General features: G+C 38.6%; 1 protein-coding gene across 2 annotated transcripts in view; it reads left to right on the top strand.

Moving 5' to 3' along the window:
• Positions 1-25,630, top strand: part of CNTNAP5 (contactin associated protein like 5) — an 898,651-nt gene that overhangs the window by 758,106 nt on the left and 114,915 nt on the right. For both annotated transcript variants that reach the window (XM_029226145.1, XM_029226146.1), the window contains exons 15-17: positions 197-324; positions 503-673; positions 9,183-9,401. In XM_029226145.1, coding sequence (XP_029081978.1) covers positions 197-324; positions 503-673; positions 9,183-9,401 — 518 coding nt within the window. The remainder of the gene's footprint in view (positions 1-196; positions 325-502; positions 674-9,182; positions 9,402-25,630) is intronic.

The following is a 25,630-nucleotide window of genomic DNA, read 5'->3' on the forward strand; positions in this document are numbered from 1 at the left end:
GAAGCTGGCCATGGGTTTTGTAATTGGCATCCCAGACTTTCACACATACCTATGAGATGAAAGGCGCTCTGTTACTCCCCTGCTGCCCTAACCCTGCAGCAACCAGCCAAATCACTTTTGAAAAGAGGAGGCTTGTTAAAGAATCCCTAGATTATCCACATTTTCTCCTTTCTTTTCTTAAATTTATGTTTTGCAGGACAAATGATACTGGCTTTCTTTCCTTCAAAGACCACTTGCCTGTCACTCAGATAGTTATCACTGATACCAACAGATCAAACTCAGAAGCTGCTTGGAGAATTGGTCCCTTGCGTTGCTATGGTGACCGTGAGTACTAAATTGAAAGAAGATTTCTCTCTGTCTTACATAAGCACAAGATGTTTTATTCCCTTATACTTTTTCCCTGCAGTGTCCCCCAGTCTTGAAAAGTATCTACATGCCCAGTGCTTTCCTGTACGCCATTCAAAAACAATGAACCATACTCAGGATTTTTTTTCATTTGCAGGACACTTCTGGAATGCGGTATCATTTTATACAGAAGCCTCTTACCTCCACTTTCCTACCTTCCACGCGGAATTCAGTGCTGACATTTCCTTCTTTTTTAAAACCACGGCTTTATCTGGAGTTTTCCTAGAAAACCTTGGCATTAAAGACTTCATCCGACTTGAAATAAGCTGTGAGTGTTCTCATTTATGAATTTAATATAACTAGTCAACAGAAGTTTTAATCTTATCTTTGCCACCAACAACTAGATTATCAAATTAATCTCCCTGGGCCTCTGTCAAATTAACAATGATAATTTCTAGTTCCTCCTTATGCTTTTTGTTTTATTATTACTTATCAGTGTTTAAAGAGTCATTCTGTCCTCAAACTAGTGCATTCCCAAAATTCCCATAGATATTTATTTACAGTGTCTTTTATCTGATCCATGGGCATTTATTACCTATTCTTTTAAGCTTCCACACCACTGAACTTTTTCATTGCAATTTCTATGGAAAGCTGAAAACATTAGTATTCTGCATTCTATTTATACTTGAAGTCAAATTTTTGTTATACTTTTTCTCTGCAAGTAATTTCTTGACTTATTTCCCATCGCCAGGAGTATGTGATTGACCAATCAGAATTTCCATTGTTTCTCTACCACTTCACCATGAACAGGGGTGTATCTAGTGAGTTTGGTGTCAGGATATGGATCATTTTTTAACATCCCATCTCCTATATACAAGTTATATTAAGAAATAATCATAAAGTTAAATGAAAAGTAGTACAAATGCAGATGGGGAAGTGTTCTGTTAATAAACTTCTATATGTAATCATGCCAATAAAAATATTCCAGTACAAAAAAGAAACACAATACAATAAAGAATTTTAATCTCATTCATTCATTTTTTATATAAAAGGGAAAAATACCTACAAATTGGTCTGTTCAAGTAATACTAGTAACATTAAAAGTTCTGTTCCTTAGACTTGACTTATGTAAATTTGTGAGTGAGTTCATCAGAATTGATTTTCTTTGCATGTTCATGTTCAAAAGAGAGTATAATCAGATTTGTCCATTTATCTTCTCTCTTACTGATCAAAGGATACTTTTTATTAACTTTAAAATGTTTTTCACATTAAGCAATAGATATAAACATTTTAGAAAAGATTTTAAACATAAGGCTAAGTTTGATAGAGATTCATAAAAATCCCATTTTACAATAAATTCCAGAAATTGCTATAATCTCTATGTATTTTTTTCATGATCAATGTTAGCATCTTTCAAGTAGCTCTGAAATTAAAAAAAACACTAAAATATTTTTATTAGAAAATTCATCATGGGTTACTATTCTACTTGGTAAAACCTTACAGAGTTCCTAAGGTTTTGGAGTTGCTTAAGCTCTCTTTGGGTGCAATTTGTGTTCACAGCCCCTGTGGTACTATATATTCCTTGTTTCAACAGTAGACCTGAGTTAAACAATGATAGCACAGTAACTGTAAAAAGGGGAAATCAGAAATTGAGCTCTTATTCTTAAAAACAAACACATATTTTAGTCTGCATGTTCAGGAGCCAATGGTACATCAGTTCTCTATGTTAACTTCCCTCTTGAATATAATATGTGGTAGGTAATAAAATGGACTCTTTGAAGCTTACACATTATTAAAAATTAATACTAACATCAGCATTTGTTACAACTTAAACCTACAAAATTTCCCCCCCCACCCCCGGTGGAGGAATGTTTCATTGCTGACATTATTTAGAATTACTGTTGTGTGGCAATAATAAAAAACAGGTCTGGGCTTCCCTGGTGGCGCAGTGGTTGAGAGTCCACCTGCCGATGCAGGGGACACGGGTTCGTGCCCTGGTCCGGGAAGATCCCACATGCCGCGGAGCGGCTGGGCCCGTGAGCCATGGCTGCTGAGCCTGTGCGTCCAGAGCCTGTGCTCCACAACGGGAGAGGCCACAACAGTGAGAGGCCCGCGTACCACAAAAAAAAAAAAAATAATAAATAAATAAATAAAAAACAGGTCTACTTTTAGTTGCTTTTGCTAGTTTTCTGATTCTCTGCATTCAGTATACCCACTTCTTTCTTATACACAAGGTGGACTGCTCCCACCATCTAGCCCTTATTAAAGCCATGACCATGAAGACTTATGCTTTTCGTTATGTGCCTCATTTACCTGGTTTTAAATGCATGTTTTCTATGATTTGATTGTGGCAATTGAGCATATTACAATAATAATGTGACAGCATGAAATACCCTTGAAAACCTAAGTAATAATGTCTTAGCAACAGAAACGTGGAAATTTGAGCCCTCCAGAAAAAGAGACAAAAGTGCTGGCTGGAGGAGATGGCTGAAGTGCATGTACAGGTCTCCTGCAGAGCACAGAGCAGCTAAGTGTTTCTTCTGCAGCTACAGCCCAATACAAGGAAAGGCATCTCTTTAACTGGTAGTTGTAATCTCCTTTTACTCCAATGATTTAGACTATTAATGGCAGGAAGCTCTTGTGGCTTTAGTGTGAAATAAGATCCCTCATAGCTACCTTGGCCAGGCTTTAAATATGTGGAGTTGAGTGCCAGCCATTTCATAATATGGATATAATAACCTCAATGTAAATTTAATAACAATCAGGCCCTAAGGTCTTTCGATTCATTAAAGCAGCAGCAAATGTCATGGCATATTATCACAAGGTAATGAGTGATGATTTCGTGTTAATTATATTTCAGTGTCCAATTTGTTTGAACTTCCTCATACTATATTTTGTCCTTTGGGTTGCACAAAAATGTTTTCAGTGCAAGTGGTATTAAATCTGATAAAAATTTAAAATCCATTGATGTCATTGTTCAGTGCACACTTTTTCACCAGATCAGAGAGTATGTATTTTTTGAAAGAGGAAGATTTTGTATAAACTTTTTTAAAGTACAAGACCTCAAAATTTTCAAAATATTTTGTTTTATTATTATTATTTAAAAGGAAAAACAAACAAACAAATGGGGCTTATCTTGCATTTCTTACTAACAGCTGCACTCAACCTATGTCTTTTACACAGACGGAATTTTCACCCTAAAGTGTTCATAGTAAGATTCCTCTACAGATCACCTTCTTAGAAAGAAAATGGCCTTCACACAAATGTAGTATATTTCTCAAGTAAATCTCTTCCTCATCCCCAAGGAGTATTCCTCTGTAACTATCCGAACAGAAGTTTTCAAAATTGATGTATCCGAATTGTTGGACAGGGAGCAAGAAGTTTACATAAAATTTTCAATTTATTTCTTTCTGGGTCACTTCCAACTAAGACATTTGAATTTTGTAGCTTTAAGATTAGTCCATATTCTATGAAAGGCAAGATGTTTCATTATGTCCTCAAGTCTTAATGGATTTGTTCCAAATGAGACTGAGAAAAAAATAGCTATTTTGACAATTAGCTCATAATGGCTGTGCAGGTTGAAACAGATATTTTGGAGTGGATGGGGGATGAGAAGGAAATGGCTGTTGAGATCAGTATGGCATAGCGGAAAGAGACTACTGGTGAGAACCCAATGTGGATTCTAATTTCTGTTTCTCTAACTCTAATTGTGAGCAAGTTCCTCACCCCTTCAGTGCTTATTTATGAAAATGGAATTGTTGATGCCCATATGTCGATCAGATGCATTTGGCTGCAATTAAAAGAAAATTCAATCTTAACTGGTAGACACAAGGATGGGAATTTATTGGTACCAGGACAGGTGACCAAGTCTGGAATTGGTGGGGAACTTTATTTCTGGTTGGATTCAGGAGTTTAACAAATGTTAGCAGTGGTCTAATTTATTTATCTCCCTGCTCTGACTTCTGAATCTCCACTTCCGTCAAGGCTATCTTTCCCTCAAGAAGGAGCCACATTTCAGCTGGTGGGAAAGCACTTCTTTGCCAGCTGTCCACACAATCCTCCTGATATGCAAGTCCTCTGACTACCTAGGAACAAATGCCTCTAGACAGGGAAGTAAAGATTTCAGACTGGTTTTGCCAGAGCCCAGCCTTACCCCTTGGGTGGTAAAGGCAGCTAGCTGACCTTAAAGCCTGTAGGGGAAAAAAAAATCATTTTCATTCCTAAAAGTCTGAGTTCTTGGCTGAGAACCATGTGATAAAAGACAGAATAACAAGAGGAAAAACAAACAGAAGTTTATTAACATGTATACCTCATGTAGGGATGGGAGATACCCAGAGTAAAGGAGTGACTCAACGAGGTGACTTAGACCTCCAGTTCATATGACATCTATAAGAGAGAACAATAAATTTTTGGAAAAATAATAGGATAAAGGAAAGCAGTTTTAGGCTTTGAAAGTACAGATAAAAGCTAGTTAGTCAAGTTTGTTATGTAGATTCTTCTGGTGGCATCTCGAGGCTGATAGGGTCTAACATTGTCTCCAGGTGATTAATGTTTGTCCTCTTGGTAGAGAGGGGAGGAGGGATGGAGGAACAACTAAATCTATATCTATGTCTATGTCCTCATCTATATCTATATATCTAGAAATTTGAGTTCTGACTTTCAAATGTATCATATCAATAATATTACCAACTGTGATGGTAACTTGAAGATACAATCCTCAGATCCTCAAGAATAGGAAAGATTAATTCTAACAATAATTACATTTATACTAAATGGTTGAGTACTCTAATTAGACATAGTACTGAATGTTTTATATTCATTATTTAATTTTGTTTTCAAATAATCTCATCTATAATCATCAAGATATTGCATTATTATTTTCATGTTCAACTCACAGTCCAATATGTAGATGAGGAAGGTGAGCCTTGAGAGGGTAAATAACACACCCAGCATCACCCAGTAAGATTCAGAATCCAGGATTCAATTCTCTGTTCATTTGAACAACTCCCTACTCTGCTTTGCAAAACTGTCTCAAGAGCCAAGAATGTTAGAAGGTGAGAAAATAGCATGATTTTCCTCCATGTTTTGAGGCATAGGACATTCAGCAGGTCTTTACAACTTAATGCAAAACTGTGTGTGCTTTTTTTCTGGAATAGGATCCACAGCTGCCATCAGCGCCTCCAAGAGTCCATGTCTCCAAAAATGTTTAACAATATTTCATTTACTCCTCATTCTACAGATGAATACATGGGAGGTCAGAGAGGTTAGGAGACTACATTAAGGCCTTGCATCTTCTTCTTTATTCCATTATGGTGCCTGAGACATCTCACATGCCTGACCTGTGCAGGGCTGAGAACACAGAGATGGTGTCACAGCTTGAGGAAGGAAGAGCATTGTACCGGAGCCTTAGAAGGCATCTTCTCATCTCCTAGGACCACTTGGTGTACAATCTCTCATGCCTGTGGCAGGTTCCTCCACTTGACATGCCCCTTCTTGGTCAGTCTTCTCAAAAGTACACCATGAGCTCATTTTGTTTCATTCATCTCTGCTTAGCACAGGCCCTGGCTGGGTAAAAACCCACTGAAAGACTCCAGTGACTCCTTCGCGTTGTCTTGAACCATAGGGTGTAAATGATAAGGGAGGATATTTGTCAGACAGTTGTGGGGAGAAGATGGTAAATTCATGATAGAGGTAATGCTGCCACTGGGCCTCCAGCTTTCCCATTTAGAACCACTGAGCTATGCCCATCCCCCCAGAAAATGAGATCTAGTTGACATTGGCCTCAGGTGTCCTGTCTTCCAAGTCACTAGCCAGTGTTGGAGGTATCACCATGTACTTACATTTATTTTCATTCAGTTTTTTCCAGGCACCCATATTATATATCTAGCTTTGACTGCCAGGTAGGGACTGCATAGGTTTTGGGGATGGTGGTTTTCTCATAGGACAAGTGGGTTAAAAAGTGAGCTCCAGAGACACATCACCTGGATTTAAATCCTGACTCTGCCCCCTCTGGGTTGGAGCAGCTTCTCAGCTATCTGTGGGTCAGTTCCCTCCTCTGTAAAATATTACCTTTCTCATATGATTGTAGGGAGTTGATTCATGAAAAATGCTTAGCAGAGTGCCTGGGTCATGGTAAGCGCTCAATAAATGTTAGCTATTATTATTGCATTTCACTGATTCTCCCCTAGTTCTAGGAGAAGTGAGTTGAACATAGTAGGTCTTTAATAGTGACTTGAATAAAGTTAAATAATAATAATTTTAGAAGGTTTTTAAGGAACCTAACACCTTGGTATAAAACTAAAAAGAAAGAAAGAAAGAAAGAAAATTACAAAATTGCATTTAGTGTGTACAGGGTAACATTTTAATGAATTAAATTTTAGTTTGATGGGAACTTCCTGTATACAAGGCCCAATCCTAAGTTCTGGGTGTCCAATTCATCTATAAGTTGCAGACTAGCTGGGGAGACAGACTATAACCAGATCATTATACAACAGAGGGATAAATGCAGGGGCAGAGATAAGTGCAGACCAGAAACTAACAAGGAGGTAGTGGTGACAGGGGGTGGCAGGCCGTCACAGCAGTGGAGCAAGCCTTCCTTCCACAGAGATGTGCTGTCTGCATGGAACTGGATACCCACAAGCCCAGCTTTGCAGGAAGGCTTTTAGCAAAATCTTTAGCATTCCTCCCCTTCAACCTCAAGAGTTTTTACCTATGTTTTTAGAGAGAAATACACTTATGCTCAATATCTCAGTAATTGTTTATTTGGTCTCAAGATAAGCAGGGCTGCAAGGTAGCATTGGTGGCCTGATAAGAAACAGGCAATGGCTCAAAGGGCCAACTTCACTCTTATTTAATCTTTCAATTGTTGAATCTGATTTGCTCCCTTCAATTCTGTTTCCGTTAATGCATGGGTTTATGAGCCAAAGACAACTGACGTGGGTTGGTGAACCATGCCACGGTGATGATAATAATAACGATAGCTATCATTGTTGAGTACATCCTACACGCCAGGCACAGTTCTAAGAACTTTGTCGGGATGAATTTATAAACAACCTGACAATTAGGTATTGTTTTTATTCCCATTTTACAAAGGATAAAAGTAAGAGGTGACAAACTCGAAAACTTACCTCAGATCATGGAGGGGGCCAGAGTCCAGGTCTCAAATCCCATTTGTAAAGCTTCTATCTTATTGCCTCTCTTTGCAGTCAGGGCTCACATTCACCAGGAAGGCGAGCAATTCAAACTCTCTGCTACTTGAAGTTCTGCATATTGGGGGCTTCCTATACCAAGGCTGGCTTTCTGTTAGGGTTTAAAGCCTGAGAAAGGAGTGGTCCAGGGTGATGACTGACCTTTGGTATTGCTGAATATTCAGATCTGTTAGTTGATGACCTTGTCAAAGAAATACACATGTCCTATCTCGGGTGTAAAGGAGGGGGCCCATCACAAGGTGCTGATAAGGAAGGGAAGGTCTGGAATATGAAGGCTCCTGTTCCTGAGAGAGGACTGTCTTCCCCTCAACTTTAATTTATAATTTACCTCTCCACATCCTTCAGATTTAGAATTCTTACATAATGAAAGAAAATACAAGAAGGTATACTAAAATAGAGAAGAAAGATGGAGATTATACTTTTGGAGTCAGATTCTACTTACTCTCTAGGCAGCTTCAAGCAAATTGTTTCTATTTCTCTGAACTTTCATTTTCTCACCCATAAAATGTGCATAAAAATGAGACCTTTCTCATAGAGTTGCTTTGAGGATTAAAATGAGAGAATCTATGGGCAGTGCTCCTCAGAGTGCATTGTACCACTGTGCGCGGCTACTTCTCTCTCTCTCTGTTAATGGTGATAACACCACTGTCACCATCCCCATCATCACCACGACCACCGCCATCACCACTATCACCACCATCACCATCGCCACCATCCTCACTACTACCATCACCACAATCACCATCACCACATCACCTTCACCACCATCAACATTATCACCACCATCAGCATCACCACCACCATCAGCATCACCACCACAACTATCACCATCATGACCACCACTATTATCTTCCTGTCACCATCATCATCACAGGTAACATTACCCCTGACTGGCTCTTTCCTGTCTTGTACGATAAGCAGATTGCTATAGAAGGGCGGAAAGGGTCATGGAAGGAGCCCTGCGTGGGGAGTTGGGGGGATAGGGCTGTGTTTGTTCCCAGACACTGCCACTTGCAGTGATGCAGACAAGGCACTTAAAATTTCTGAGCCTCCTTTTAAAAAAAAAGTCATAGGAATAGCATGAATTCTTGTATCACATGTATTGATGAAATAATACATTTTAGAATAATAATATATATAATACACATAATAATATGTTATATATATATATATATATATGAAATACATTATTATAACATGCATAATGAATAATACCAAGCACTGGACTTTCCAGGGTGTGGTCTTCTCCTCGCAGGAGTGTAGCTGCTTAGCTAACCAAGTATCTATAGCTGTCCATGAGGACACAGTTGAAGTCAGAAGAGATCCAGAAAACCCAGAACCTTGGAGCAGGTGCATTTTGTCAGATCAGCATCAGTGACCCTGGTCCCTATCCTATTTCTTGAATTCTCACAATGAGAACCAACTGGGACAAAAAAAAGAGCTTGAGATTTAGTAGTTGGTAGTTATTACCATTAATGGTAGTTTTTATACTGAGGGGATTTCATCTGAAGGCCTCTCTACCTAGCTGTTGATGTACGATCGTTTTTATCATTCGTTCAGGGTATGCTTGTGCCCTAAATGCACTGACAACTCCCTTCATCTTTTTACCTGTTTCCTTTTTGGTTTCAGCTCCTTCCGAGATCACTTTTGCCATTGATGTTGGGAATGGCCCCATAGAGCTCATAGTCCAGTCCTCTTCTCCTCTGAATGACAACCAATGGCATTATGTCCAGGCCGAGAGGAACCTCAAGGAGACCTCACTCCAGGTGGACAACCTCCCAAGGATGACCAGAGAGACCTCAGAGGAGGGCCATTTCCGGTTACAGCTCAACAGCCAGCTGTTTGTAGGTAGGGGACATCTTAAGGTGCCCTGTGTGCTAAAAACCCTACAAGACCACTGTGGAACCAGGCCCAAGGAAAATTACTATTTTAATTTAGACCTGGGAAATGATTAAAATATTCCTTAAGGCATTTATAATTATAAACGTAATTTCACAGATTCTTCCTTACTAGATTTATTAGCTACAACAATGGAAGATTATGTCATCTCTTAGCAAAGTTTGAGGGGTTTTCAAACTCTATTTGTATCTTTTCTCCTTGTACATATTATATTCTCAGATGTCCGGGAACCTCTACTACTTTTCATCCCTATAATCAAAACCTGCTCTTAGAAAAAAGATGTATCAGCTATTTAAACCTTATTAGAAGTTGACTTTAAGTCAGTGGGCTACCATTCACCCTTCCTAGTGATACCTGACTCCAGATAATTATTGATAACCATGTAATGAAATACATTACAGCATCTCCAAGGGATTTAGGGCATCAGTAATATGGTGGTGGAGGGAGCTATTGGTTTTTAAACTAGGCGCTTCTTTGATACTCCCTGAAATCACGTCACTTAGGCAGCTGCCTGATAACTTGCACAGAAAAGCAGCCCTGGTCCCTAAGCAGACGTCTCTCCACTGGTCATTTCCATCATGAGACTCAGAATCAACCTTTAGATAAGTTGTTCCTCTGAACTGGCTGCCACTGCTGACAGTAGGGCCTGGGAAGGCTCAAACATCATTCACTGAATCATTCATTCATTCCGTAAGCAGTCAGTGAGCACCAAAAACAAATCAGGCACCTTGTCAGATGGTGGGAATTGAAAGATGACTTGTGCAATGAAACTTCTTTTCAAAGAGCTCACTCTGTGTGTGTGTGTGTGTGTGTGTGTGTGTGTGTGTGTGTGCTGTGTGAGAGAGACAAAGAGGCAGAAAGAGAGAGGGAGAGAGAGTTTAGCCACATTAGTCCAGGTAGGAAACGTCCGCCTTATAGCTACAGTTTAGAAAGGATTTTTTGAAAGTAGGTTGAGCAGGGCTTATAAAGCTTTAAAGACAAATAGAGTTGTAAATGTTAGGGATATTGTATTATTATCAAAACCAAGGCGCTGCTCTTACATAAAACTTGAAACTCAGATGCTTAGAACAGTAGCATAAATTAGGTGTAAAATTTGCCAGTATACCCAGATTTACTTTTCTTTCCTTATGTATTTATTTTACCAACTCTCACACTACATAGCTTTACTGCTAGTAATGAAATGCCATCAGCAATCAATGGGTGTTTCTTACTTGCTTCTTTTAAGTTTGGGTTTGTGCAACTCTTAACTCTGAGGGAATCTGTCACTAAGAACATACCAGCTAAAAGAAAAGAAGTAACAGAATCTGTAATCTCTCTTTCCAACAGGAATCATATTTCTTTCTTCATCTATCATGTTTTACCTATCCATCAGGAGCTAAGATATAAGTGATTAAAAATGATTTTATGATGAAAAAGTACTCAATTAACCTACATCAGTGATATGATTTAGTATTAAAATATTTTTTTAATTTATATTGATGTTTTCATTCTATTTAAACATCACATTTTATTGCTCTGAATAAGTTTGCTAGTCATCAATATTTAATGTCTTTTTTGGTGTAATCAATTCAAGTAGTTTGCAATTTTCATAAATTATATTCCATGCCAAAGTTTAATTTATCTTCAGGCAGTACTGATGAATCTTTCTGGCTGAAAGGTGTATATAAAGATGGAAATTTTTTAATCCCTTCATGCAAATTTCATGTAGTTATGAAATTATCATATGTGAATGATATGAATATGTGACAAACTTTGTGCAAGTCGAAAGGGAAAAGAGGCAGCTGTGTTTCCTTGCGGGTTTTTATCTCTAGATGTTTCTGTTAACTGATCACAAATGCAATGAGTAAGAGCATATCTATGGGTCTGGAGAAGTACCTTGCTCTAGCTGGAGCCAAGGTCAGCTGCAGCAAGAGCACCTGCTTCTGGTATGTTTCTTCCCAATAGGCTCCATCTCAGATGGTACTCTGATTTATTGAATTTGTCTTAATGTACTTGAAGAAGAAAAACATGCTGTTGGAGGCCATTTTAGTCTGTTGGTTTGAATTTTGTTGTTTAGTGTTCAACCTGTTTAGAAGTGTCAGGTGGCCAAAAAAATTGAAGTCCCAATATTTCCAGTTTGTATGATTCAGTGGTTTAAAAAAAAAGGCCTCTACTTAGCTAGAGCAGCCAAAATGACGAATTGCATTCTCTTTCATTCAGAAAATTTGAGTCACTGGATTTTTATATTTGCTAGGCAGAAAAAGATATGATTGCGGTGTGCTGTTTAAAATTTTTTTTTACTTAAAGTATATTTGATTTACAATGTCATGCTAATTTCAGGTGTACAACAAAGGGATTCCGTATACGTATACATATACACATTCTTTCCCAGATTCTTTACCCACATAGGTTATTGAGTATAGTTTCCTGTGCTATACAGTAGGTCCTTGTTCATTACCTATTTTTACTAGGATAGATTGATTGTGACAGTACTTAAATATTAATTTGTATATGTCTGTCTAGATACCTTTAACCTCTGAAGGATCTTTCAGTCAAAACATAGCATCGTTCAAGTATGGTAATCACTGGCATTGCTGCTGTGCTTGTGAGTGCTTCCCGAGTACCAGAAACAGGTTGAATTTTATAGAATGGATATATCTCTTAGCACTGCCCCTGTCATTGGAATGTGACAAGTTGAAGTGCTGATACCTGAGTCAATGCATGCTGGATTCCCAGAATCAATATTTTAACTTCAAGCTTTTATTTCCCTGATAGTTAGGGACAATTGCAACCATGCCATTTCACTGGTCGCATTTCTTGAATAGAGTAGGAGAAGCTTCATAACACAGAGCTTCTGAAATGTGCACTGCAAGCTTGGGGTAGTTTCAGCTTTAAAACTCTTGGCAGTATCATCCCTCGCTTTGCTCTTCCCTACTAACTTTTCAAGTTAATATGAGGAAAAGGCAAGAGAAATCCAAGAACTAGCACTTATGGCTGAAAATGAAATGAAGAGATCTGGGTAAGAACTCCAGGTCAACTGCCAACAGGCCATGGGACCCTGGTAGAGAAACAACTAGTCTAAGTGGATTCATTGTCTTTATTATTTGCAGAATGAAATTGATGAGTCTGGTAACTGATCCCTTACAACTTGAGGATGTCCCATCTCCATCTGTATATTAAGCATGACAATCATCCTTACCCTCATGCCCATGTGGATGTCACAGCAAAGAAAGTATCTCTTTGTCCCCAAATCGACACCCCATCTTTCCAAATATGTTGCAATTATAGAATGTACATTTTGTAAAGCTGTGAGCCTGTGAGTCTCATTTTTGTGTTGCTTTACTTTCTACTTATATTTTTGGCCTTTTATGGACCTTTTTCTTTATTTTTTCTTTTTTTTTGGCTCAGCTGCTTTATTTGTGTCAAAATAAACTGAAGTAACTCCCACTTAGAACTCCTTGGGGGAAGTATTTCACTGACTTGGTAAATCATAAAGTTGAAGCGATTTCCCCCCTACCCACGGTGCTGCTCCTGATTCCACACTGGTTGGGAATTATTATTATTATTTTCAGGTGAAGCATGTCAAAAGCAAGGTCAGCAGTGAAACCAGGAAAGGTGGGTCTCATTTGCTCTCTGCCCTGACACTTCAGAAACTGCTAGAGTCTCTCTGTGGAATAGTCACTTATATTTACACTTGCGAGTGCCCCACAAGGATGGCTTTCCTGACACAGGCCAGCAGAGTTTTCTGTCTGGAAGATGTACTGTGTCTCAAAGCACAGGAAGAGATACACATCCTTTTCATGTTAAGGAAGAACTGGAAAATCACCTTTTAGCATATTTGTTACATAAAACCATTGCACATGGAGGATATCAATGGTGAAACAAAAAGTAAAGAAATTGTCTTTTCAGCATCCTATACATTTCTGATGATAAGGTCTGATTTACCAACAAGTTTATTTTTTCAAAGTTAACTAATATGTCAAGTATACTTGAATCATCTTAGTAAAAAAATTAGCTTAGTAAAAAAATTAATACATGATTTCTGATATTCCCCATAGTAGTTAAATAAGAGAACGTGTCCTGATTCGTTTAAGAAGTTTTAGGAGACCTCAGAACACTAGCGGGCAAGTCCCGTGAATGCTTTGCTTCCTTGTTACCTACCAAGTGGCAGTCACTCAATGCTTCTACAATGAAAAAAAAAAAAATGAGGAAGAGCCACCTGCTTCCTCATGCATTTTTTTCCCCCAACACCACTTCTGCTCCACATAATCAGATTCTTAGAGCTTGAAAGTGCTTTGAAGGAACACTGGTTCTTTTTATTTTCAGAGAAGTGAATGATTAAATGACCCCTTCCACAAAATTTTGTCTCATCTTGCAAATGTTGAGAGTTGAGTACAATGAACCCATCCCAATAGCCCATGTTAGTATTTTCTGCCCCCTAATATTCCAAAACCCTTTTGGAAATGTTTATCTACAATCTCTTATGCTTTAATTGAAGCTCATTTCATCCTATACTGGCCGCATTAGATTGGTAATGTGACATTGAAGGAGAATGTACAATTTTCTTGTACAGTTTCACTTTTTTAAGTTTTAATTCTGCCTTTGACAAAACATATCTCAAAGCATACTATCTGTTTTTGAAGAAAGGTACAACATGGCATCATGTTCTCATGCAGCCCAGGCAGAAAAGCCCTGAGATTTGGACCTCACAAAAACTCAACGGTAGAAGCAGTCATTCTAGTTACTGTGGCACTGCCATTCATCAAAATCTGTAACTCAGTAAAGAAAGGGAACATTAAGACAGCACCGTTCATGTGGAGCTAGGGTGATAATTATAAAATGAAATTCAAGCCAGATATTTCTGGAAAATAAAACAGTACACTCTGGATGTTCAAGGACCCAAACTGAGGGAGGTGAGAAGTTGTTGTGTCTTTTCCAAAGCCAAGGCCCCATTGAGCTGATGTAACCAGGACAACCAGGGAAGCTCCAGTTTAGAAAAGAGTGGGCCCAGCCTGGTATACTGATGCTGCAACGCTGCCGATAACCTTTTCCATTTCTCCAAGGCTCTGGAGACAAAGCTGATGACTCAGAGGAGGAGGTGAGAAAGCCTTAGAGCAGAACAATGGTGGGGAAGAAGATGTAGTCAGAACTCTCTGAACATGTTATTGGTAGATTTACACTCTGTTCTCATTGTGTTACCAAGTTTATTCTGATTCAGAGAGAAAAGGATTTGGCTTCAGAGAAACTTGAGTTGGGGAAGGCAATTTTGTAGAAGAGGTGAGAGGTGCCATGTTTTAATTCAGCTTCCTGCTTCACCATCCATGTCTCAGGCTGAAGGGTGAGGGTCGTCTCAGGCCCCTGTGTAGAGAGGCTTAGGAACATGCATAGACTCTAGGATGTGCTGCCCAGGACCCCATTCAAGAAGGCCCTGCTGCTGGGAGTGCTCTTGGAAGACAGTCTCCCTCTGCCCCTTCAGCTACTGCATCTCTTCAGGACAAGGTCCCGTCCTTCCAGGGAGGTCCACAGACAATAGTCACTTGAGTCCAGGGTACAAAGGCACAACCATTTTGGCCCAAGGAAGCATATCTCTGATGGACTTTTCTAGCTCCAGCATTCTCTGTGGGGCTGTTCTAGACTGTCAGACCTGCGCCAGAGCTCACTCCTTTGCCCACTTCTGCTTCCTGACTCTCTGGCTCAAAAGTGTGGTTCCCAATGGTTCCCCCTGAAAAACATCCTGCCCCTTTAACTTCATCTCACAGCCTGTTTGCTGGAGAACCCTACCTGAGGCACAATCACATGGATGTATTGTGCAGTACACACACACACACACACACACACACACATTTTTTAATCAAAGTAATTTTTTAAGATAAATTTATTTTTCATTCCTCCCAAGAATTAACCATAAAAGAATGCCTCCTTTTCTCCCACTTTCTTCTCCAAAACACCCTTTAAATTCAATTGCTTCCTTAGAGTCGAGTTTGCATTTTTTGATTCACATTCTCTTGATGGTCCTGACTGTCAAACTAGGATGGGCAACCCCACCCTTGATCTACCTGGCAGACTCCTCTTCAATCATGTTTACAAAAGACTAAAAGTTCTGTAGATATCTTAGTATTTTATTATTATGTTATTATTAGCCCCAGTTATTGTGCACTGTGTGATTAAGGCCTTTCCATAAGTTTCATATTTTCTAATGATAAATAACACCATTTTAACTGATCCTGGTAATATGTGTTAAAGTCTAATCTTCCAAAAGCTAAAATGAATTTCAGGTGAATAGAAAATAAACATGAGTCAAAGATTTTATGTCACTCTAATTAATGAGGAAGCCATTAAGATGTCATGATCAGTTCAGAGAGCATCTAAAAAGCTTGCATATGTATGGAGAATTTAACAACACAAAAGTTAGAATAAAGTTGTAGATTTAAATATAAACCATTGCTCACCAGGCCATCTTCGGAGTTATCTGTTACGCTGGAAAGAAATTATCTGCATCTCCACTGGACAAATATCATCCATTTTTTGCTTTATTTCCAAGTTTCAGGTAATTTTTCTGAAAGGAGAGAGTTGCTTCCCACATTTGATGACGTATCCCTAGTCATATAGCGCCATCACTTCCACAAAAGAAGCTGGAATAAGAAAGAACCCCAAAGTGATTACTGCACACATGCATCAGAAAGTCAGGACAATGCTAGTAGACTGGATTGTGAGAACTGTTAGCCATGAATTGCCACTGTTACTATCCCGTTAGTGAATTGTAGGCTCCATTTGTATTTCAGAGTCTCCTGAGCTCAACCATAAAATCACTCTAGGGCAGGTGGGACTATTAGGGAAAATTCTTAAAGCTTATACGCTTTTACTTTATTGACGTATTTCCTTGAATGGGTCTGTGGTTCAGCTTCTGAGGGAATCTCTGTTCTCAGCAGGGCCTCCCTGGAGAAAACTAATTAGAGTGATTTCCACAGGCCCCAACTTCCAGGAAATCCTGAAGCTGCTGTCATCTGGGCAATCACTTGGCCTGGCAGCCAGCCTGGAAGAAGCAAGTAGCTTCTCGGCTGACTCTAGAAAAGACCTGGAGCTCCTATGATATTTCTTATCCAGTTGCTCTTGCAAGGAGGGTGATTTAAGGCTGTTTTTGATAGTGATTTTCTCAGTGATTTTTCATCTTCAAAAACGGTGGCAGAAGGAAGCAAAGTGAGGGATGACTGTGCTCTCATCTTTGTGAGATGGGAGATGGGACTCATCTGGTCAGACTGGCTCCTGTCACTATTCTAGACTCTGTGATGAGGATTATGGCAGACTTTCCTACCACATCATCTTTTTTTTTTTTAAATCATTTGACAGAACGTTTTTTTTTTTAAATTTTCATTTTATGATAGAGTGTAGTTGGTTTACAATGTTGTGTTAATTTTAGGTGTATGGCAAAGTGATTCAGCTATACATATAGATATATCCATTCTTTTTCAGATTCTTTTCCCCTATAAGTTATTACAGAGTATTGAGTAGAGTTCCCTGTGCTATAAAGTAGGTCCTTATTGTTTATCTATTTTATATATAGTAGTGTGTATATGTTAATCCCAACACCTAATTTATCCCTCCTCCTCACATTTCCCCTTTGATAACCATTCCCCTTTGGCTTGTTTCCTATGTCTGTAAGTCTGTTTCTGTTTTGTAAATAAGTTCATTTGTATCATTTTTCCAGATTCCACATATAAGTGATATCATATGATATATGTCTTTCTCTTTCTGGCTTACTTCACTTAGTATGATAATCTCTAGGTCCATCCATGTTGCTGCAAATGCCTGCCCCATCATATTGATATTCTCTCAGGGGTATCTCCAAATGAGATGCAAAGCAATAATTCAGAGGCTTCTTTAGCAAGACAGTTGGACCACTACACCAGACACCTTGAACTGTGGTGGAACTAGTTCCCTACTGCTCCACAATTCTGTGGGCAACAGAAACAGGCACAATTCAATTGCTTGCTTGTTTCCTTCGCCTCCCTCTGAATTGTAAATAATAACCAAATGGGGATTTCCATAGAACATCCATATAGTGCTCTGAATGGGCAAAATCTTGTGCCCTGCCACCATTCTGCTACAAAGAAGGCAAATGTTTGTTTTTGGTCTGTAGTCTTGGGAAAAAAACAGTCTTTGCAGAAAACCCATATATACTCCAACCCACCTCACAGGCAAAATCATGCTGATTCTGGGGAAAGTGTTTGCTAATATCCAAATACCACATATATTAATAAAGAATTTTTAGAGATATACATAATTCTATAACAAGGAGTTTCTTTTGAAACTTGAAATAATTTCTTAAATGCCTCTAAAAAAGATAAGCAGGATTATACATGATATACATAATAAATGAAAACATTTATTTTAAATTATACAGTCAGTACACAAATACATGTTTGCTGTAAAATTATTCAATAATAATCTTAGGGCTCTTCTTAGAGATGACCAATATTAGCCTAGTATGACACTTTCCAGGCATCAAAGTAGTTACAGACATTTAACTACCCTTAGGAAACACCATACAATGTTATTATTTGTGGATATATTTACTTAATCAATATACTTCTGTGTATTATACCACAGCTTGCTTGCTGTATTTTTGTTTTCGTTTGCTTTTTTACTTAACATATGCCATGGGAAACTTAGCATGTCAGTATAAATATCATATTATTTTAAACTGCTATATAATATTTTATCTAATATTTTTAGTTTTTGTGTCATTGTTTTGTTTGTTGTCATTTTTATGTCTTTATTGCATGTGGAATTTGTTTAAGGTTTTGAGGTAGGATTGTAATTTTGTTTATTTCCCCAAATATTATTTGTCATCTCCATTTATTTCATGGTTCCTCTTTTACCTAGTTACTTGGACCTCCAGTATATATTATAAGGTTTAAAATCTCTCTGTGTAAAGAATGTATTTCTGAATTTCCCACTCTGTTTTACTTACATAGTTTTTTTCCAGGTGCTGTGCCAACATCATACTTACAAAACATATTTTTTTTAATTTTTTCAATACTTTAATAATCATTGAGGTATACATAATCATAACTTTAGCAACTGTACATTTTGATGCTTATCAGAAATGAATTTTACATAACAAGAAGGAAGAAGCTGCCAGGGCAGCACAAGTGCAGCAGACACTGGGTACAGAACATATTTTGATCTTGATTAGGACGATCCCTCCCCTCGACCCCACAAACACACCTGATTCCTTTTCTTAACACTCTGTTAACTATTATCTACCACCTTCTTTACGGATTTTAGAGTTAGCTTTTCATGTTCTATGAAAATAATTTTTCTTGAATGTTACAAATTTTCTTGGGTTATTGACTGGGATTGTATTGCATTAAAGGAAATAATTATACATTGCTAAATTATATGGAAACATGTTCCATCTCTTTATTTATTCTTTATGAGCCAAGGTAGATTGTTATTACTTTCTTTTTTATAGCCATAGATCTTAAGTTAATTTCTAGATGTTTGGCTGCTTTTGTTGTTAAATAGGATTTTTTTCTTGCTATCACATGGTCTAATTGGTTATTGTTGCTCTATAGGACTATTATTGATTTGGTATGTTGATATTTATACCCATCCACATTCTTATACTTTAATTTTAATTGTAATAATTTGCCATTATTATTTTGGGGGGATATTATAGATATACAACTATATTATGTGTGCAAATAATGAAGTATTAGTAATGACTATGTATAAAGCCAAATTAAGTATTTCTGGGTATAATCATCCCCCAGCTCCATTTGGAATATTTATTTTAAAATGTGGGTAAGGCCAATGATAATAATGCTTTAATGGCCCTCGATAAGTGTGGCTGAATTCTTCTTCAAAAGTTTTTCACAGCATTCATTTCTACAAACAAATGAGGGAACAATTTCAATCTGTTGTTAACTGATTCTAAATCATCAACAAACCCTTTTCCAGTTTTCTGAGGAGACTTGGTATTCTGTTTGGGTACCACAATTTGTGGTAAGTGTTAAATCAGAAAATGCCTATGAAATGCAATGGGTAAAGGTGCTTGATAAGAAGTAAGCTCTTAGTTCAAATTGGCTCTTACTATCACTATTTTACTTTGTAGACATCCAGTTAGTGCCACCTGCATTATTACATCGTGTGTGTTTATTGATTCCTGTATCTGGCAAAACATAACCAGATGCATGCCTTATCCTTAGGGAAATTATGTTTTGGAATTAAAGCCTCCACTAGGATTTCCTTCTGATACCAAGATTCTGCCAGTTGAAGGGGCAGGATAAAAACAGAAGATAACTGTCGGTTAGTGCATTTGTTTTTATTCAGCATATACATGCTAAACCTGCTCCCACTTTAGAATTTGAAATCTAGATGGCAATACACCTGCACTTCACTTGAGTCTTGACTTTAGGCAAAGTAGTTCATATAGAAAACAACTGCTCCAAATTCAAGAAGAGAGAGAGAATGACACCGCTTATTTTTGAGAAATGGGAGCCCAACCTGGCACATTCAACGTTGTTCCAAAAAAAGAGTTCAGCAAAGGAGTTTTGTTTGAGCACGTATGATCAAGACAGCAGGCACATATGAGAAAAACAGAGGCTCTTGTTCAAGGAGGGCCCAAGGAATTGAGATGTTTTTCTGGAAGCAATGAGCATTTGTCGAGCTGACACATGGAGGTTTTCTAAGACAGGTTTAGAATGATCATGGTAACATTTTTAAGAGTTGATTCATACTCAGTCCAAAGAATGAGCACACTTGATACCAAGGGCCAACAGAAGAGAGTCATACAAAATTGCTTCTAGCTAGGCTGGTGAACTAATGGTCTAAGAAGATAAATGCATATGTGTATTACTAGGTGGGAGAAACCACATAAGAGATGAGAAAAAGCAAGTAGAAGCAGCACTTAGTTGTAGTACTGACCCAAATTGTTACTGAAAGTGGAGTCTGTCTCCTCACCACTTGAAAGCCAGTACTCGAGAGGCAAGGTTGGTGAAAAGGAAAGTTTGCTTTATTTCAGAGACTGGCAACCGGGGGAGAGGGCGGACTCATGTCCAAAGTGACAATCAGTGGGCAAGAGCTTTTAAGGGGGAGTTTCAGGGTTTTATAGGCAGAGGGAGGGGCTACATGCAGAAACAGCACAGTCAGCTCTGGTGCTCATCTTGAAATTGGTCGTGCCGTGGTCTCATCTGTGTCATCTTGATTGTTTTGAGTACAGCTAATCTTCAGTTCCAGGATCTGTTTGTTCCTATTTCTTTGACACCAGTTTTCGGAAATGTGGCAGCTTATGTCATGGTTACAATCTGGTCATCATGTAGTTAACTTCTTCCACCTGGTGAGGGGTTTCAGTATCTACAAAACATCTCACAGGATACGGCTCAGAATATTATCCATAGCCCTTGAAGAGGAACTAAAGGTCCTTGACTTTGCTTAATGACTAAACGATTATTATTTTGTCCTGTTTGACTGTTTTTCTTCGCTTCTGCATTTTCTCACTTCTCTGATTAAATTTATTCTTTGACTAAATTTTTCTACAGACAAGAGGCAGGCAGAGAATATGAGGGCAGGCAGGACCATAGGATCTTGCTCCATTTCAAACTTGTCTAATCAAATATCTCATTTTAGGATTTTAGGGCTTTGAAGGTATTCAGGCTTTGAAGGTCAAGAGATCCCAGTCAGATTTCTGGCTCTGCCACGTAAAATCAATTTGATTCTTGACTTTGGCCAAAACAATCTCTCTGACACTGTTTCCTCAACTATGTAATGTCAATAATATGAAGAATAACTTGTTTCCCACTGAGTATTAAATGAGTTAATTATAAAGTTTCTCTCATACAGCAAGTATGTTTAATTTTTTTTTTAGAATTAGAAGCATTGTTCGTGTTCTTAAACAGCTTGCAGATTAAGTACAAGACTCCCAAACATGACTCTCATCTGCTTTAAGGATAATGCTACATTTATTTTTGTTCTTCGTTCAACTTTATATTAAACTCTAGGCAAGAAGGAGATAAAAATATATTAGAGCATTAGCTGAAAATTCAAATACATGCAAGGGTCAGGAAAGCAGTCTAAATGAATGAAGTGGTCCTGGTGGGGAACGTGGCCAAGTGGAAAGGGCACGTCCTATCTTACAGGAACTTCTCCCAGTGCAGCTGGGCTTTGTCATGCAGGAAAGCAGCTTTATTGTTAACAGGTTTTCTGATTTTTCAATGAATGACTTACTAGAATTTTTTAAATAGTTCATGTTCTATTTAATTAAATTAATTAATTAATTAACTCTGGGCCAAGCCCAGTGCTAACATAAGGGCACGGTCTTTTTTTTTTTTTAAATTGAAGTATAGTTGATTTACAATGTTGTGCTAGTTTCGGGTGTACAGCAAAGTGATTCAGTTATACATATTATACTCTTTTTTCAGATTCTTTTCCCTTGTATGTAATTATAAAACATTGAGTAGCGTTTCCTGTGCTGTACAGTAGGCTCTTGTTGTTTATCTGTTTTATATATAGTAGTGTGTATATGTCAATCTCAAACTTCTAATTTATTCCTCCCCACCCCCACCCGTTTGGTAACCATAAGTGTGTTCTGTGTCTGTGGGTCTATTTCTGTTTTGTAAATAAGTTCATTTGTATCATCATTTTATTTAGATTTCAAGTAGTTCATGTTTTAAAAACATTGGCAACTAATTAAAATAAATCCTGGGTAGGCAGAAGTATTGATGAAAGGATGCATGTGTGTGAGTGCCAGTGCGTGTGTTTGTGATTGCAGGGATGGACTAGAGTGACCAGTGGAGAGTAAGAGGAAAGCTGTGCGTAATACACCACATAAATACGCAGGACAGGGCTTCCCTGGTGGCGCAGTGGTTGAGAGTCCGCCTGCCGATGCAGGGGACACGGGTTCGTGCCCCGGTCCAGGAAGATCCCACGTGCCGCGGAGCGACTGGGCCCGTGAGCCATGGCCGCTAAGCCTGCGCGTCCGGAGCCTGTGCTCCGCAACGGGAGAGGCCACAACAGTGAGAGGCCCGCGTACCGCAAAAAAAAGAAAAAAGAAAAAAAATACACAGGAGGAGGTCCGAAGTTGAGAGAGACCATGGTCAGTGGGGAGACACTGTAGTTCAGAAAGCCTGGTGCACTGAAATCAGGGCAGGGAGTGCAGGAGGAGGGGATGAAGAGGTAAGCAGAGGCCAGATCTATGCAGTACCATCTAGGCTAAGGATTTGAGCTTGAACCTCAGGATGATGACTAGTCTCTGAAGGGCATTAAACAGGACTAGCAGGATCAAATGTTGACATCTGGTTGGTCTCTCTGATTGCAAAGTGGTGAGTCTGTGGAAGGAGTCAAGGCTGAGGGTGGTAAGATCCGTTAGAAGGTGGTGCTGTTACCGACCAGGGTTCTTGGCCTACACCAATCAAAAAAAATTGACTATAGAGGCCACACAAGAAATTCAGGCAAGGCTTTACTGGGACTCAGGTGGTTTGCCCACCCTTCGGTGGTGCTGTATGCAGGGGGCACATGCAGTGCCCTGCTTTTGCTCCCAGCTGTTCAGAAGTGGCAGTTGGTCTTTTTGGTCTTTTTGTATCTTCTTGTCCAGAATTTGCCCCAGTTGCACATGCACGCAGTTATTTTTAGTCCCTCATAGTTTCTTTGCATCTGTTGCTTGAGGAGATGTTTGTCCAGGTGCAAGTGCTGTAGCAAAGGGTCCCAGGTCCCCGGTCCCAGCCTGTTTCAGTTTAAGGGATTCAAGTGGGGGTGAGAGGGATTCAAGACATGGCTCTTGGTGTGGGAAGAAGCAGATCGATTCAGAGATATCCGGGAGGGCATATCCACAGGACAGAGTTGGGGGCAAAGGGCTGTGAGTGAGAAAGGGGAGGGAAGATTGGGGCTGCCTTTCTGTACAGTATTCAAGTTTCAGGGAAGATTCTCACCTCTATCAACACAATGCATAGTAGGTAATGTCAGAAAATGGAGAGTGCTAACCACTGGATTGGGTGTGTGTGGGTGGGAAGCATCTTTCTAGAAGCATTCTATTCTTGGTCTACAATATTACCTCTCCATGAAGAAAGGAGAGCCTAACCTCTAAAGAATAAAAAGAATAAAATGCAGTCAGGCTAAAATGGAAATTGAGTTCATTGCGCAATTTGGTTCATGTTCTTTGTGTCGTGTTTTATCAGAATCTAGGATTGAAAGGATCCCCTTGTTTGGGGTCATTCTCACCGTACTCTTTATGTCTCAAACATCAAGGAGTGTATTTCTGCCAGAAAAACCACCCCAGCTACTTCTCTGTTTATAAACGTGTTGACTAAGTCACATGCAAGCAGATGTGCAATAGATCTTGCATTCTCCACCTCCGCTTAGAAGAAAAATGCCACTAACAAGATTTATGAAGAGTTATTCTAATCCACCACAGGGAGTGACTACAAAATAAAGGGGAAAATAAAACAAAACATTTGACTACATAAATACTCCTCTCTTTATTCTACACCATCTCTAGGAAAGAAATAATGAACCTTTCCCTATGATCTGCTTGTATTTATAATTGATTTATCTTGTAGTTAAAAGGAGATTTACTCATTAAAATTGAGGCAGACAGGAGAAAGCAATGTGGGTTTGACCTTCTGGCTTGCTTGGGTATCACTTATCAGAACTGAAAATAGAGTGGAGTTTTATCACGCCTTCAGAATAAGAGACTAGATTAATTCTTTAAAAACATTTTGTTTCAGTCTTTTAGAGGAAGCCAATGACTACCATACATATAATTATGGGTCTGATAACCTGGGGTGATTCAGAAAAGACAGAATTCTCCCTACTTCCAACCCTATTGCTAATTATTATCTTGTCCACCCTGCCAGGCTGACATGCCAGAATTATTATTATTATTATTTTGCATTACAGTTTCATTTATTTAACTTACAGCTTTGTTTTTTGTTTAACATGATATTCCAGGTCAGAGATAATACATTTGGAATTCATATTTGTATCCACGTTGATGGGAATATATTTTTATCCGGTCATCTGCAAGACCAAGTTTTAATAAAATTGTAGCATGAGGGATTAAACGTAAATGAGGCTCAGAAATGAGAGATATGTACAGTAAACAAATGACACATCAGTACTGCCCTTGTTTTCTTTTTTTTATTATTTTATTTATTTATTTATTTTACACACACACACACACACACACACACACACACACACACACAGTATTTTATTTTTACAAGAGATAAATCAACTGACACCAAGCATTGTAAATGGATGACCACAAAAAAAGCAACAATTATTTCAATTACCAAACACGAAACACACATAATATTGACTGCCCTTGTTTTCTAACACCTTCTCCTTTCCATTAGGGCACTCTGTAGACCTTGAAGACTTGAGTGTGTCCTCCATTTATCCACTTGAATGGACTTGAGGCCAAAGCATTTTATTTCAATTAGAATTTGTGTTTTGTAAGGGCAGGCTGGCCCTGTGTCTTCTCTGGGAGCTCCCAGAATTCCCAACACCAAGTCAACATGGTGTCGGAATTTGGCTTATTTCTTGGTGTGTTGTCTCTCCTTACACATTTTTCTAATATCCTTTGATTTAGGTTGGTAGGATTCTAGGTTTCCAACAGTAACAAAACACTCTGTCACTTTGAATCTCCTCTGTTCTTAAATAATTTGCAACAAGCATTATGAATCTCGCTGAAATCTTCAAGATATACCCTCAGCAGAAAGTTGGGTTGCAATTCTATTCTGTATTCCAGAAGGAAAAATTTATTTTCTAAATAATAATTTGGGGGTAATCAATAGTATGTATATATATACAACCTACTAGTTCTAGCCATTTTGAGGGCTCAAGAGAAGGGATAGTGAAGACCAATGATTACTAAGCCTTACCATGAACACATGAAATAGACTGATTCTTATTTTACAGATCAAGGAGCTGAAGCTTAGGGGATCCAGTGGTCATTATGTCTAATGGGCTACTGGCATGGAGTTTGACACCATGTCTGTCCGGTCCTAACATACACCTCTTCATAGTACATGACACTCTGCTGCATAAGCTTTACAACACTCATTGCCTTTTCTAACTCAGTGCAGCCAACCTACCTTGCTTCTAACTTCACCAGAGGGACAATCCCACTCTGTGCATTCACCTTCAGATAAATGTCTGCTATAGACAAAGAGCACATTTTATTTTATTTGCAAGGAATG

This window comes from Monodon monoceros, unplaced genomic scaffold, assembly GCF_005190385.1.
Source record: "Monodon monoceros isolate NGI ecotype Baffin Bay Population unplaced genomic scaffold, NGI_Narwhal_1 Super_Scaffold_16, whole genome shotgun sequence".
Classification (NCBI taxonomy): domain Eukaryota; kingdom Metazoa; phylum Chordata; class Mammalia; order Artiodactyla; family Monodontidae; genus Monodon; species Monodon monoceros.